At 38.5% G+C, this 15,168-nt stretch overlaps 1 protein-coding gene across 2 annotated transcripts; it reads left to right on the top strand.

Moving 5' to 3' along the window:
- The first annotated feature begins 8,718 nt into the window (after positions 1-8,718).
- On the top strand, positions 8,719-13,263 carry LOC137951729 (uncharacterized). 2 transcript variants are annotated; one of them, XM_068798602.1, is made up of 5 exons: positions 8,719-8,934; positions 9,203-9,264; positions 9,354-11,762; positions 12,073-12,172; positions 12,464-13,263. In XM_068798602.1, the coding sequence occupies exons 1-5, from the start codon at positions 8,832-8,834 to the stop codon at positions 13,099-13,101; spliced, it is 3,312 nt and encodes a 1,103-aa protein (XP_068654703.1). In that variant the 5' UTR covers positions 8,719-8,831; the 3' UTR covers positions 13,102-13,263. The 2 variants fall into 2 exon arrangements, with proteins under 2 accessions (XP_068654703.1, XP_068654702.1); XM_068798601.1 differs by having other exon boundaries at positions 12,461-13,263.
- Positions 13,264-15,168: the final 1,905 nt, after the last annotated feature.

The raw sequence follows: 15,168 nt of genomic DNA, 5'->3' as shown, positions 1-15,168 counted from the left end.
GACCCCGAGTTTCAAACCAAGTCTTATATTCTAAAAATGGTGGTATTAGTTGAGGAATATGAGATTAAAGAAGGTGCCCCAAATGTGTTATAAGTATGAGTGACTAATGAAAACTCCATTCCACCTAACAAAACCCATGCAAAATAGACCCTTACCAATATCTCTAATGTACCAAACTTGAACAACATACCCTTGTAGCCATTAGTTGTTAGAAGGTGTAAATAGGTAAGACTGAAAACGAGTTAATGGTTATTGCATTAATACCGATTTACTTAAAAGTGATAAAGGGTATTGTTTTAACCATTTATTTTAAATTATTCCCCAATATCGGTCAGGTAAATAGGTAAATGAAAATATTTAAAATTATGAAATTGGGTAAACATTCTTTAAATTATGTGATTTTATAAAATAAATCGATAATCAAACAAAATAATAAATATTTTGTGTCAGGATAGTTCCATCCACTCTTGTAGGCAGTAGCTTTTCTTACCTAACAGATCAGTCTGTTGGATAGTATTGGCTAGCTGCTATCATGGTATCAGAGCTGGGCACGCCACGTCTTGCATTCGAATCTCATGAGAGGCGGTCAAGAATGGGCGGATCGGTCTATTGGATAGTATTGGCTAGCTGCTATCATTTTGTTCTATTTATATAAGAAGAATTGTGAAACAGATAATCGAGTAAAACTGTCAAAGGTGATGACTTAGTGTATGTCATTAGGTATTGCAATAACGTTTTTTAAGTATAAAATAAGAAAAGAAGGAAGGGACACTTTTGACTTCAAGTAAATGAATTGGGTAAGGAGGGTGTTAATAATAATAAGCTTCATGATTCATTCCCTCATATTAGTAATAGAGTCTGAGTAGGTGATGACCGTTGTAACGGTGGGGTTTGACAAAAGGCCAAGCTTTAGTGAGATCAGCTAATTTGACTATGATTAATGAATTCTATGATGAATCCTTTATTTTAGAGACTTGGCTTAGAACATCTCATAATCAATCTCTTTTGTTGACTTAACTCTTCACCAGTCGTTAATATTATATAATAATTATTTTAATATATATATTAATTATAATTAATCATTTTTTAATTTTTTATAAGATGGTAGTTATATTAAAGGAGGGGATGGTCCCAAGACCAACTTGGAGGACTCCACCCCAAGTGACTTTAGTGTCTTGACCATGGCATAGGAGTAAATAAAATTTTTAAGAATTTAAGAATTTTTTTTGCCCTATTTCAGTCTTTAGCCTATTTTTTAAAATAATTTATAATAAATATTATATTGTATAAATAAAATATTAAAATATATAATATTTTAAAAAAATAGGGCATAGGAGTTATTTAGGTCGGGTTTGGTAAAACTCATCCCTACCTATATATCATTGTCTCATTCGGGATTTTTGGTACTGAGGGTTGATCAAATACGAAAATCATTTGGTGTAAAACACGTGAAATGATATCTCAATTTTTTTATCATGATCAACGATTATATCAATGGCAATCTCAATTGTCTGATTATCATGAGGCAATTGAGATAGCAATTTTACATTTTTTATACCAAATGATCGGAGCAGCTGAGATAGCTCTTTGGTAATCAAAGTGACTTTGTATGATTTTGGTAGTCAAAAGCTATACGGCCCCGTTAATGGAGTGAGAGTGGACGAGAGTGTAGGGGCGTGACGCAATCTCTTGGGGTTGAAGAAGCTCCAAACTGCGAACTAAGTCTCTTTCAGCAGTCGGCAATCCACAACAGACTCTTGAAATATTAAATTTAATTAACATGGGTTAAACAAGGGAAGACGATGATGCGTAATTCTGCAGTCTTCGGCTCTGTCGTCGTCCCCGGACTGACATTTGAAAGATGTTTATCTGTGTTTCGTCGCAGAGACGCAAATGGTGACGTATTGAATCGAAGCGGGATTGGTGCTGGTTGCTGTTTGGCTGTTTTCCTGCACTTGAATTAGAAGTTTTCATCTTCTCAAAATAAATGAGAAAGAAAATCGCACTGGCTTATATATCCAGCAGTCTCACTCTCTCACCGCGGTTTCTGGCTCTCTGCTATTAAAAATGCGTTCTGGGATTCAATCAAAGTCACATCAGATGACTGATGAAGATGGTCTTCGTCTTCCACCCACCAGAGCGAGTGCAATATTTCCGCTCACGGCCCCGTCTCCACTAAAGAAAGAGAGGCCCGGGGATGGATGGCTCATTTCCACCGGCGAGGGATGGAGATGGCCTTCAATAACTGGACGTGCGCACCGTCTGTGCATGAACCACAGCAGCAGCAAAGAATCCGAAAGTGAGCAAAACAAATCATATCTTCTTCTTCCTTAAAATGGAAAGCTTTCGATCACCTCTCCCCATTAGGCATTAACCACTACAGAAGTTGACAGTGGTCCTGTCCTTGTCTCAGAGTTAATCTCCTGATTCAGACCTCCTCCACTGCCCACTGTGCACTTTCCTTTCCATTGGTGCCATGAAGATGGATCCACCCTCGATTTCACTTCCGAAAGCGACTTCCATTTTCCACTCCAGTTATTGGTTGATGTCGCAGCCATTATAATGATAAGTACAATCAATGAGGTTAGTGGTCCAGTATGAATGATCCATGGCGCGCTGCTGCTGCATGGTCTTGGATCCAAGAAGAAACCACTTTGGTGGCAACTTTCGTTTTTAAAGCAAGAGAAGAAACTTTCAAACTTTCAGCCTTTCAGATTCGTGGAGTGTGAACTTCTAACGCACTCCAGCCGTGCTTACTTGTTGACTTTAAAGATTGATCGATGAGATATCTCCGTTTAATCGAAGAAGACTCCTGCAAGTTTCTCTGTAAATGTACGATGTGATCGTCACTGTTCACTGGTCACTGGTCACTGGTCAGTACCGAGACTGGTAGTGGGGAGATCGAGGTTTCAGTGGCTGACGTACTGAAGGGAGGAGGCAGTGAGCTAGGCAGGAGCGGATGGATGATGAAGGTTTCTTCTTCGGAGAGAGAATCTTCAACGAGGCCATCATTGTTAGGAAGAGGAGCTTGTCTTCTGAGCAGTCGAACCAGGCAAAGAAAGAGAGAAAACCTCTTCAGGTCTCTGAGGAGAAAAAAGACAGTGACCTTGGGTATTATGTCTTAGTCAAAAAGACAATCAAGGTGTCCAAGGATTGATCATTCAAAAAAATCAAATGGATTCGAACGAAAAATTCAGTAATGATTCCAAATGGGGAAAGAGACTCTTCATCCATCTCCTGTGCCAGTGCACCTGAAGCTCGTCTTTCTCTTCATTCATGCATGCCTAACGAAGCTACCTGGAGAAGCAAATCAATCTTAGTCTATCTTTCTCCATTTCTACACAAACATCATCTGATCTGGTCTCCTGGGTTTGAAACCAGAGGTGCTTCATTACAGTCAAGAATGTTGAGTAACACCACCTCTGGCTTCATGCAGCTGGGTAATCTCTATTTGATCATTAAAATTGATAAAAAAAACACACTCAAATGAACATCAATTCAGGAAACATAAATATAAAAAAAAATTAAATAGCCTTAAACTGTAATCCTTATTAATTAAATTTCTTTAATAAGGAAAGGAAATAGAAAAGCTGAAAGAAAAAACTTTCCCGGAATCAGAGAGCACTGCTACCAAAGCAACTCTGCTGAATAGAAATGAAAAGGGGAAAGAAACGAGTGGGTAGACCGTGGGTGTTTTCTGGAATTGCTTGGTAAGACCGTTTAAAGAAGCCAGGTGACAATGTGAAGGGAGACGATGATGAGAATGTTTATCTATAAAAATCTGGATTGCATCGTCGTCTTCTTCTTAATGAATCCCTACCACCAAAGGAAACAAAAAGATAAACAACGACTGCAGACATTAATGGAGGCTGTGGACGATATGACCCACCAGCTCACCTGAAGCACACGGTGGTGAAATAAGATGGTGAAATGTGGGGGACCGCCTCTCGCCCCTCGCCTAGACGGAGGAGGAGGAGAACATCACTGCAAAGGACGGAGGGAGAGAACATCACTGCAAAGGGTGGCATCAAGCCGAGCCTAAGTCCGAACCTGCCTATGTTCGAGCCGAGCTTCGAGCTGAGCCGAACCTTATCTCGAGCCTAAAATTATTATTGAGTTCGAGCCCACCGAGTTCGAGCAGAGCTTCGAGCCGAACTCGAGCCCACCGAGTTCAAGCAGAGCTTCGAGCCGAACTCGAACCTCAACATACATTTAAAGCTTTTCAAAAAATATATATCAAATAAAATATATGTAAAATTATGTATACATTTTATATAAAATTGGGCATGACCTATATATATAATACATATATAGGATTAGGCATAACCTCTACTTAAAATTAAGCAAATTTTATATATATAATACCTGTATAAAATTCGACATGACATCTATTTAAAATTGGGCATAATCAACATACATAATACCTACATAAATACTCCATAAAATTATTTATATATTCCATAAACACTCCAATAAATTGTTTATACACTCCATAAAATAGTTTAAACACTTCATACACCGCATAATATTATAAATAAATTTCATACAATAATCAAACATAACAAAATTAAATGAAATATCACTATTAATTTACAATCACCCAAATAAAAACTATAAATCCATTATAAATTTACAAACTATAGTTATTTCTCTTCATGCTAGAAAATAATATACGTCCTTGCTTGAGCAAAATCTCCACCAATGACAAAAACAAAAAAATAAAATTAGTTATTGTCAGTTAAAAAAATACTCTTCCACTACTAGTTACTTAATGTCGTTAAAAATATTAAAATTACCATGATGAGAAAAACATGAAAAATCATGTAGCTAGTAGCATTATCTTTGCACTATTCTTCTCAAGCATTAATCATAAAACTAAATTTTAATAAATAAAAATAAAAAATATACTAAAAAATATCGTAATAAATAATTAATCAAAGAAATTCACCTTTTGATTTTTCTTTATACCGTGAAGAGCCCTAACCCAATCACTGTTACAAATTAAAGTTTGAAATGTATTTGGTACTAAGGAAGAACGATACGAGTTTATTACTCTACCACCAGCACTAAATAATGACTCTGAAGCTACTGTGGATATGAGAATTATAAGGGGGGTTAGTCAACAAACTTAAAATTTGAAGTTCATCTTCATCTCTTGCTTCAAATTCATTTAATTCCTCTACATGAGATTCAATTTCAAACTTGGTGTTAGTGTGGACGAGTTTATATACATTGGAAAACAGTTTCCAGTGTTAGTGCCCCAAAATAAGAAAAAAATAAAAAATAAGAAAATGAGTAACTTATAATAGTATACTTAATTAAAACATAATATTTAAACCCCAAATTAGGTAAAACAAACATGATTACAACACAAATAACTAATTTAATGTATAATTAAAATAAACTAATATATTAATTAATTAAATTAGATATTATATTATTTAATGATTGCAGTTTATTATACATTAATAAAATAATTACGTGAGCCAATTAACTGTGTACATGATTAATTATAAAAAATAAACAAAAAAAATTGATCAAATGCTAACTTTAACACACTATATTTTTACATATTATTGCATCGTCCACAGGAAAAACAGGTTGAGAATAGGATTTGCAAGCTTTTTTTTTTTTAATAAAAATCACACGTGCGAAACTCGCATGTGTGAACTGCACGTGCGAGTTCGTACGCTGTGTAGGATGGAGCGTCGAGGGGGGAAAATAATCTCCCCCCCCCCTCAACTTAGGTATCCGAACTTTAGGTATCCGGGGGTTCTGTGCGTTCCGGCGAGAGCGGTGACCGGCTGATTTGACGGTGACAGCAGGCGGTGGTAGGGGGTGACGACGACGTGAGAGGGTCCATATCAACCGCTCTAGTTGGGATACAACGAGGCGAGGGCAACGCTACGGGAGTCGACGACGACGATGAGAGGCAAAGAAGGCAATGAGGCGGGGGAAGGATTAGGTGCAGCGACGGCGGAAGGGGCACCGACGGCGAGAGGGAGAAGGGAGATGGAGGCCGAGAGAGGGAATTTCGGAGGAAGAAAAGAGAAGGAAAGGAGGAGACGAAGAGAGCGAGGGCGGGAGAGAGATCGATTTTTTTTTTTCAGGAGAGAGAGTGCGAGACTCCCAAAAATTTGCCCCATCCCACCGCTCATTAAATTAACGAGTCGGCTCACGAGCCAACGAGCCGAACCTACTTTGCTCGAGCTCGGCTCGTTAACCTAAACGAGCCCATTTCTGAGTTCGAGTTCGGCTTGAACTCGATATATAACGAGTCGAACCGAGCCAAACACGAGTTGGCTCGGTTCGAAGCCACCCCTAATCACTGCTATACTATGTTTTCTTCTTTCAATAATTTGTTAAGGATAATCCCAAATATATTAGTGAGTACATACAAAGATCTTATGTTTATTATTTAGCAGAAGAGTTTTCTAAGTGGTTAATTATTTTGGGATAAGGCATTGAACCTAATTTAACGTAGTATTAGAACAAGGTTTTTATATGTGGATATCTACTTAAATTATCTACGTGCCACAGTTGGCAAAAGAGGTTTCCTAAGTAGCTAGTCATTTTGGGATAATGTTTTAGACCCAATTTAACATCATTCTAACTTGTTTTTGGTGTTTTCACCTTCCTTCTTATCCCAGCTTCAGCTTCTTGATTTAAAGAAACTTACAAGTTCAACACCTATCTACCATTTTATCTTGCTTATTTATTAACACTTCGATCGTAATCGTCTAAGGGTGTGTTTGTGCCAACCGGAAAATATAGAAAAAAAAATTATCATGCGAAAAATTAGAATTTTCATTGACCAAAATTCGTCTTGCCTTTAAAGAAATGTTAAAAAATAAGAAATAAGTTTCTTATAGCTCTAAAAGGAAACTAGAGGAAAACAAGCTAAGAAGCACTGAAATAGTTCGCCATCAATTATCTTGAGTTATTTTTTATTATTTATAAAAAAATAAGTTTACTTCGAGTTTAAATGCAAACATTATAACTAATTTTTTCCTTGTTTTCTATAACGACACAAACGGAATCTTATATAATCATGCATTACCCCCTAGGTATGAGAGACATGTATGCTGGAAACCAGTGCGCTAAAAGGCTCAAACCTTGTAGGAAAACAACCGCACAGATCTTATATAAGGGCTGGCCCAACATAAATATCTCAACACTCCCCCGCACGGGGAAACCCTTGGAAATTCGGGGCCCGTAGAAAGCGCACGGGGACAACTGTGGAAACGCGGCAGGAACGGGATTCAAACTCGGGACCAACCTACTCTGATACCATGTTGAAACCAGTGCGCTAAAAGACTCAAACCTTGTAGGAAAGCAACCGTCCGGATCTTATACAAGGACTGACCCGATATAAATATCATGAGGGATGCAGAAACAAAAAACATGTAATGGGCTTTTCGAAACATTCTATGCACTGTGTCTAGAGCCGATGTTCAGAAGAATTTAACTTAACGTGGGAACGACGATTGAAGAAGCTAGTAAAACGGATCAGTACGTGAATATTTGGATAAACTCGAACTTTCTTTTCACCAATCGTTTGCTTCTCTCTTGAGGCTTCTCAACGTTGATGTATAATCTTCTGTTGCATCCGCAGCTTAAGAAGTGGAGTCGATCTTGAAGCAGTCTTCAGTCCTCTGTCATTTGATTTTACAGAGTGGTGCAGAGGAGCTTACTGAAAGCTCCAGAAAGAAGTAGAAATAGCTGAGCTCTGCATGACTTGATGATGAGGCCAACGACGGATTTTGCTTCTTTTTGTTCTTTTTCCGTGCTCTGAGGGGTCTGGATCGGTTTAATTTGTTCATGAATCATGGGTAATGAATTAAAATTTAGAAACCTCCTGCATTTCCTCGTTCCTGTTCAGTTCGAATCTTTACCTTTAGTCCCACATCCAAATCGAGACATGCCGTTTTCTGTTGGGCTTGATTGTTCATCCTCATTTCTCAATCTACTGTTTCAGCTTCACCTTAGCTAAGTGCCTTCGAAACAGCAAAAAAACTTGTTTCTGAGCCACTACATATCGACTGTCATTCTCAACTTTGGTGTTCCAGAGAGACGATGCTCGAATGGGCATTCATATTTTTGGTTCGCTGACTCAGAAAGCCTCCGAATTTAAAAGTCCTTCAATTCGTTCACCGCGTTCATGTTCTGCTCCATTGTTGCAATCGGAGAAACAGCGATAATCAACCTTTCCTGTTAAAACAATCAGTCTCTTTGACGAAGATCAACAGGCACAGTTCCTTGATGGAAACCTGTCTCGGCCCGCGGGTTCTCGAGTGAAATGGTGGAGCAGAGTTGGTATAAGATGGTGATGGTGAAAAGAAGTAAAAGATTCTATAGACAATTTTTTTTTGCAGAGAAAGAGAGAGGAAGAGAGGCTTGGAAGAGAAGGGTGAGGAAAACAGAGGAGAGGTTGCTTAGATTGGAATTGAAGTCAGGAGGTAAGGATGCTCTGCTTCTCATCCCATTTCATGTGATGGCAGGAAGAGAGCTAACGTTGGCGTCAAACTTCCTCAAAAGCATTCGTCTGTCATATCCACACCATCATATTCCTCAAGACCGACGCGACGACTGCTCACCTCACTTTCTCTGAAAGCTCCATGCCAACCATGCTCTCCTTCTCCTTCTCCTTTGCTTTTTCTCGCCAAATACAAACACCCCAGATTCGCTTGTTTCAATCATCAAACACGAGCACAAAAAGGAAATCAACTCCCCAATTCAGGAGAGGTCCTGTCGAGGTAAGCCCAGGCTAGCTATGAAGACTCTACTCGGATGATTACAGTGAGAGTTGCAGAGGTCTGTTCGACACCGCCATGGCAAAGAAATCGGATTTCGCGCAGAAATTGCTGGATGACCTCCGGCTTCGGAAGCAGAAGATGGCTGCTAAACAGATGCAGACGCAGACTTCTCTTTCCGGTAAGATGGTTTCATACCCATGAATGAGTCTCGCTTTCTCATTGGTTAATTCAATGTATGCAGTTCAAGTCTCTGGAATCTAAAAACCCAGCTCCGAACAAGTTTTTTGTGAAATCTGGTTAATTTTTTCCGTAAATCTTTTTGAGTGATTAAACCTTTGTTTAATCCCACCAGTCCGAAATCATAATACGCTGCTTCCTCTTGAATTTTGAACCAAAAAGTTCCAAAACAGTAATATACTTACCTCAACTGTCAACTCATGACTCAGATTCAAGGCAACAGATTCGAGGATCATATCAAGGATCCAGAGACGCTAGTGTCAGTTTCATTGTAAGAGTCATGCTCGCACCTTTAAAATTTTTAGAAAAAAAACGTAATCCAAGATCTGTTAGTTCAGTTGGATTTGTTTTCCTCTGCAGAATGGACTTCATCACGAGGTGGAACTTGTTTGCCAGAAAACATTTCTCATGGACGAAGTATCATCACAAGAGATTGTTCCATCACAACGGTCCCAAAGCTCCAAAAATACCATAGATTTGAATATGGCACTTGCATTTGCACTTGAAAACTATGGGAAACTAGGAAACTTAGAAGTTCTCGGGAATCATTCAGATAAGAGGGTGCTTGACCTTGGGGCGATGACACAAAGCAACTTCATTCTTTCAAATGGGAGTCATCTAGTTCTTCCTGGTGGTTTCCCTGCTCTTTCTCACCTGCAAATCAATGAAATCTCTAGAGGCGTGCAAAAGCTCCATCACATCCTGAAGGCCTGCTCTAAGGGGTTAAATTATGATCGATACTCTATAGACATGGGAAGGGAGCTGCTGAAAGGAGCTATGGATTTAGAGGCATCTCTTAGAATGCTTGTCAACTTGCAAGAAGCTTCAGAATGCAGAGCCCAATCACAAAAGAAGAAAATCCAGTTACTTGAAGGTGATGAGGAGGATGATACCCAAGATGAGGTAAAAGAAATGAGACTGTTAGAGAAACCCAAATTTTCATTTGATAGGCCCTCCAGTAAAACTCTTGGAAGTGGTAACCATAAGCAAAAGCTACTGGAGTCATCTGCCTCCCAAGCAAGTCCACTGCATCAGCAGCACAAATCCAACACATCTGGAAAAACAACCTCTGATTTTCTCACACATAGGCGCACACGAAGTTCTGATTGGGATTCACTGCCAGATCATACAATTCCAGGCACTACAAAGGGTTTCCGTTCTGAAAAAAATTCAATCTCCTCGGGCTTACTGGCCTCAACAGCTTCAGGGAACAAGATCACAGAGCCAAGGCCTCTGGGTCCTGAAAAGGGGAAGGGGAGGATTCCCAATGTCATTGCAAAACTGATGGGTCTTGAAGAGCTCCCTCCTAACCATGAGTTTGAAGAGCTCCCTCCCAACCATGAGCCAAAGACCAATGGGACACACAAAGTTGCCAAAGAAGGAACTGAACTGGTCCAGAAGAGAAATCAAAGATTGCAGCTCACCGGTACAAAAGATGACAATTCAATGAGAACACATTCAGAGGGCCTTCATCCTACGCAGATAATGGTGCTGCAAGCAAACAGAAGGAGAGCAACTCAGGACTCCGCTACTGATACTGTCATTGATGAGGGAAAATGGCAACCAAATGGTCAAAGAAACACAGAGAACAGGACACCACTAGTGAAGAAAGAGAAGGAAATTAGTCTACTCGATCAGCATGAGAGGGTGGCACAAGCAAACAAAATGGGAGCAACTCTAAGTGCTCCTGTTGCAACAATATCAGGCGAAAGAAAAGTACATGCAAATGAAGAAAAGGAGACAGAAAATATGATTCCTCAGACAAATGAAGATTCAAAAAAAACATCCTCCAAAGCTACACAGCTCTCCATGACCCAAATTAGCCGAACGAAGCAGGATGCAGAAGTCCGTCAGCTGAATACACATCTGAAGGAAACCCAAAGCACAGGAAAAGGTGACCAGATGACACAAGATTCTGTAGTATCAACTTTTGAATTAAATCCGAAGGGGCAGGCTTTGTCAAGATCTAACTCAACACAAGCTCTGGACAGTCAAGTACCTAGAAGAAATGGAATCCAACTCCAGAAAGAGCAGACAGTTTCCAAGCATCAAAATAGCATAAGAATTGCATACAAAGGAACAAACAGTTGTCGGTTCCAAGAGCCATCTGTCCTAAAAAAATCATGTCCTCACAATGACAAGCACATAGGAACCAGAGATCAAACTGCAAAAAGCAAGTCAAGAGCAAGGGAGGGAAGGAAGAGTGAGGTTTTGAAGAACACTCTGAGACATGTTCATAAAATAAATCCAGAACAGAGGTTGCTGTTTCCCAACAAGAGAAGTTCAAAAGAAAACATTAATGTGCCAATAAACAAAGAGGGCAGAAATTTTCCTGGTGAACAGTCATCAAATGGGAGCTTGGAGCAACAAAAACACAAAGATTCAAAAGCCCAGGAAAAGCCAGCAGATCCTATTTCACCTACCTTTGTTATGAATTCAGAAGGCCGTCCACCACCAGAGAGAATCAAAGATTATAGAGTAACATCTAATGTTGTGGGACCTGGAAATGGAAAGATTGATGAATCATGTAAAAAACAAGTTGGAATTCATTCTACAGTCCAAACAACCAAAGAAGGAACCTCACTTCTACAAGAGTTGACACAGAGAAGACAAGAGAGACTCATCAAGACAAAAGAAGCAGCACCAAGCATAGATGTGGAGCAACAAGTGCAGACACAATCTCTGCCTAGATCCTTTTCGAGCAATTCTATAGAAGATAATTGTGGAGGACCAAGAGAAACAGTCTCGACAATAATAACAGACATCAAAGTAAGTTGCTTTTATCTTTGTGTAGTAACTCAAAATAAGCATCGTGTTTTTTTGTTTCCAGGGAAAGCCTCCCACCTCTTACAATTATGAGAAGCAAAAGACGTTTTACACCCTAATTTATGGAATACTGAAAACCTGGGAAGATGAAAACAAGGAAAAATTCAACATTCTCCAATACAAAGGTGTGCGCGTTTAAGCACATAACAAACAACCACCGGCCATCCTTGTTGTAGCTTCTCCTGTTCATTGAAGTTTTACCATTCATCAATGGTTTGCTCCCTCTAAGTTTCCTCTCTTTGTGCACACTCAGGACAAAGCTAGCGAGACTGTCACAATTCTGCAATTCTCAGTACCCTTTGTTGGGGGTCAAATTGTACCAGCTTCCAACCACAAAGATATTCAACTTGAAGGTACCTCACTCTTCTTATAGTTAAACAACATTGCCTACAGAGTGTCACTTCTTGAGAGAGACAACCATACAATGTCTTCAAGAAACATCATATAATATAATAATAGTTTATGCAATAACATTCAATAAGATACTTTTTGTTTTCACCCTGCTTCCATGCTTGTAAATCGTTGTTTCCACTCTTGTAAATCGTTGTTGTCATTTTCACACTGACGATATAACTGTTCAATCTCAAACGGAGTTCAAAAGGTTAAGATACGGGGAATATGAATAACTGTTTGTGTTGCAGTAGGACTCAATCACCAGAATGCAAATGGCGGGTTCAACCACTCAAAACACCAGAGTCAGACCATCACTAAACCACTCAAACAAGGATCACTCACAGAAGAGGAAAGCAACCTTAAGCAGATGCTAATAACAAGCCAACACTTCCTCACTGCTGCAGTGGCATTTTTCAAGCTTCATGTTCCTATAAGCATTCTCCATGCCAGTTGCCATAAAGAAGAAGACAGTGAGAGCAAACTAGTGCTTGACAGTGCATATGAGATAATGAAGAGAAAAGGAAGGAGAGAAGAATTGGCATTCCATCCATCAGTAACAATGCCAATTGCACCAGTGAAAATCAAAAGCTTAGATGATTTGGTTAAGGAATTGAACAAAGACCTTGCTCATTTAAAACGAGGCAGAGAGTCTCATGGTGATGATTATGATGCTGCAAGATGCCTACATAAACTACTTGAGAGAGAGATTGAAAGCACAAACACAGATGCAAATTGCATGTGGGAATTTGGATGGAACTGCACAATGTTTGCGTATATAGAGAAAGAAGAAGTCATTAGAGATGTTGAGAAACATCTATTGAATAGACTGATTGATGACATCATTGGAGACCTTCTGCAAACAAGTGCAACCAAAACTAAGGTTACATAGGTATAGGAGGTGCACCAGTTGTCGGTCTGTTGGAGTTACAATGTCTCACAGTGAGTTTCATGGTTTGATGTGTCTATTGGACTATTAATGACTGAGTGAGATACTATAGATTTGTAATTTTTTAATTTTTATTCCATTGAAATGGTCCTTATTGATGCAAAAGATGACTACGACATGTATCTATCTCTTTACAATAGTCACTTTGGAATTTTTTTTCACTTATTTAAGCTGCTATTGCTTTCATTGTTAAGAATCAAGGATCATTCCAAAAGCAGGCCATACCTTTATACCTTAAAATATCACCAACAACAATGACTTGTCTCCATAAATATGGAGAATACAAAATCTGAGAAGAGAGAGGAGATAAAATCATTCTAAAGTGTCCCCCAAAATTGCGAAGTTCAATCATTATTGGAGATATGAAGAACTTAATCCACAGTATCAGCTTCCAATTCCCTTGCAGTAGTACCATTTACCAAAACAAGTGTCATAACTTTATTGATACTTCTCCTGTGATAAGAAAACCTTAAGATGTCCTTTCAGTATAGACGTGCTTCTCGGGGGAATGATTGAACTTCAGCATCCAATGTATTTATGTACACAGGTATATAATCAAGCTCAAAACAAAACAGTGCAGAGCTTGTTAACAAAGAAAAAAAACACAAAAAAAGGAAAGAAGTACACTTGTGAAAAAGCATATTCTAGGAAAAATAATATCTAAATATTAAACATATTTTTTTAAAAGATAACAGATAAAAAAGAAGTTCCTTTTTTTCTGTAAGAAAGCGTGGGGCTTCATTGAGCAAGATATTCTTCAAACGTTAGAAGATTTCTTTAAGAACGGTATTTCCTCCGAGGGTATGGGTTCCTCCTTTATTGCCTCGATTAATAAAATATACAATTCTGAAACTCCTGGAAACTCCTCGATTAGTTTCTTCTCGAGCTCATACAAATTCAATGCAAATCTGCTCGCTAGAGGGTTCAAAGAAGCCTTACTGCATGTTATTAGTGACTCACAGAGTGCCTTCATTGAAGGAAAGCAGATTCTTGACTCGGTATTTATTGCATATGAGTTAGTTGATCTATAGAAGAAACAAACAAAGAAAGGGGTGGTGTTAAAACTTTTAAAAGGCCTTTGACACAGTGAATTGGGACTTCTAGAACTTCATAATTGTTCAGCAACAGTATAAAATCAAAAGAGGAAGTACTTTCTAATGCAAGCAGTGGTAAACCACTGTTCTGAAAGTCCAATAGCTGCTCTGAACCCTGCCCTGCCTGCCTCCACCACAATGGCATCACAAGTGTGAAATCAACAAGTAGAACAGAAAAATCGATAAATTGAACTTAAAGTAGAGTAAACCAAAGAAATTTTAAGCAAAAGGTAGGAATGTAAAACAGAGATAACAAAGTGAGAGAATACCTGCAATAATAACATAAGAGCTCCACTGATTAACAGATGAAACATCCATGGAACCATTTTGTTAAGAATCATCAGAAGCAAAACAAACAGATATACACAAGGCCCAGCAATTGAAAAGACATCAGTGAAGCATTTCAATAAACACAATCGACGAATTAGAATACCATAGCATAATTTGCTCCAAAAATGTTGGAAATATGTTCAAGGAATATCAAGAATAATATATAATGATCTGGTGAGACTTAGTAACAGAAAAATATGACCAAAATTCATGGAAGCAGATATCAAGCATAGTACACTTTGTCAGAAAAAGCTTGCAATCAGAACAAAGTTAGCCAAGTGAGAATTAAAATAAAAAAAGGAGTGAGAGAACAACTGCACATAAAATTCAGTGTACCAATCGACTGATGGGCTGTGAAGTAAAGCAAGAAGTCAAAGGCCAATCAGATGGTCATATACAAAATGTATACACAAAATCAATCATAAATGAATGACAAACATTTCAGGAAGCAGAGAATCAGGATCATATCAAGTGAGGACTCACCAAGTAAGACAATTAATATCTTGGAAAAAAATAAAAGAAAAAAATATTTTATGAAAAAAAAGTACAGAATAAGCTAATATAGGTATTGAAAACTCATGCCAAA

This window comes from Aristolochia californica, unplaced genomic scaffold (genome assembly GCF_029961685.1).
Source record: "Aristolochia californica isolate CCGP_79_NKW_82.1479 unplaced genomic scaffold, dmAriCali1.0.hap1 SCAF_15, whole genome shotgun sequence".
Taxonomy (NCBI): Eukaryota; Viridiplantae; Streptophyta; class Magnoliopsida; order Piperales; family Aristolochiaceae; genus Aristolochia; species Aristolochia californica.
The sequence above is the reverse complement of the archived record's forward strand: the minus strand, read 5'-3'. Positions and strand labels throughout refer to the sequence as shown.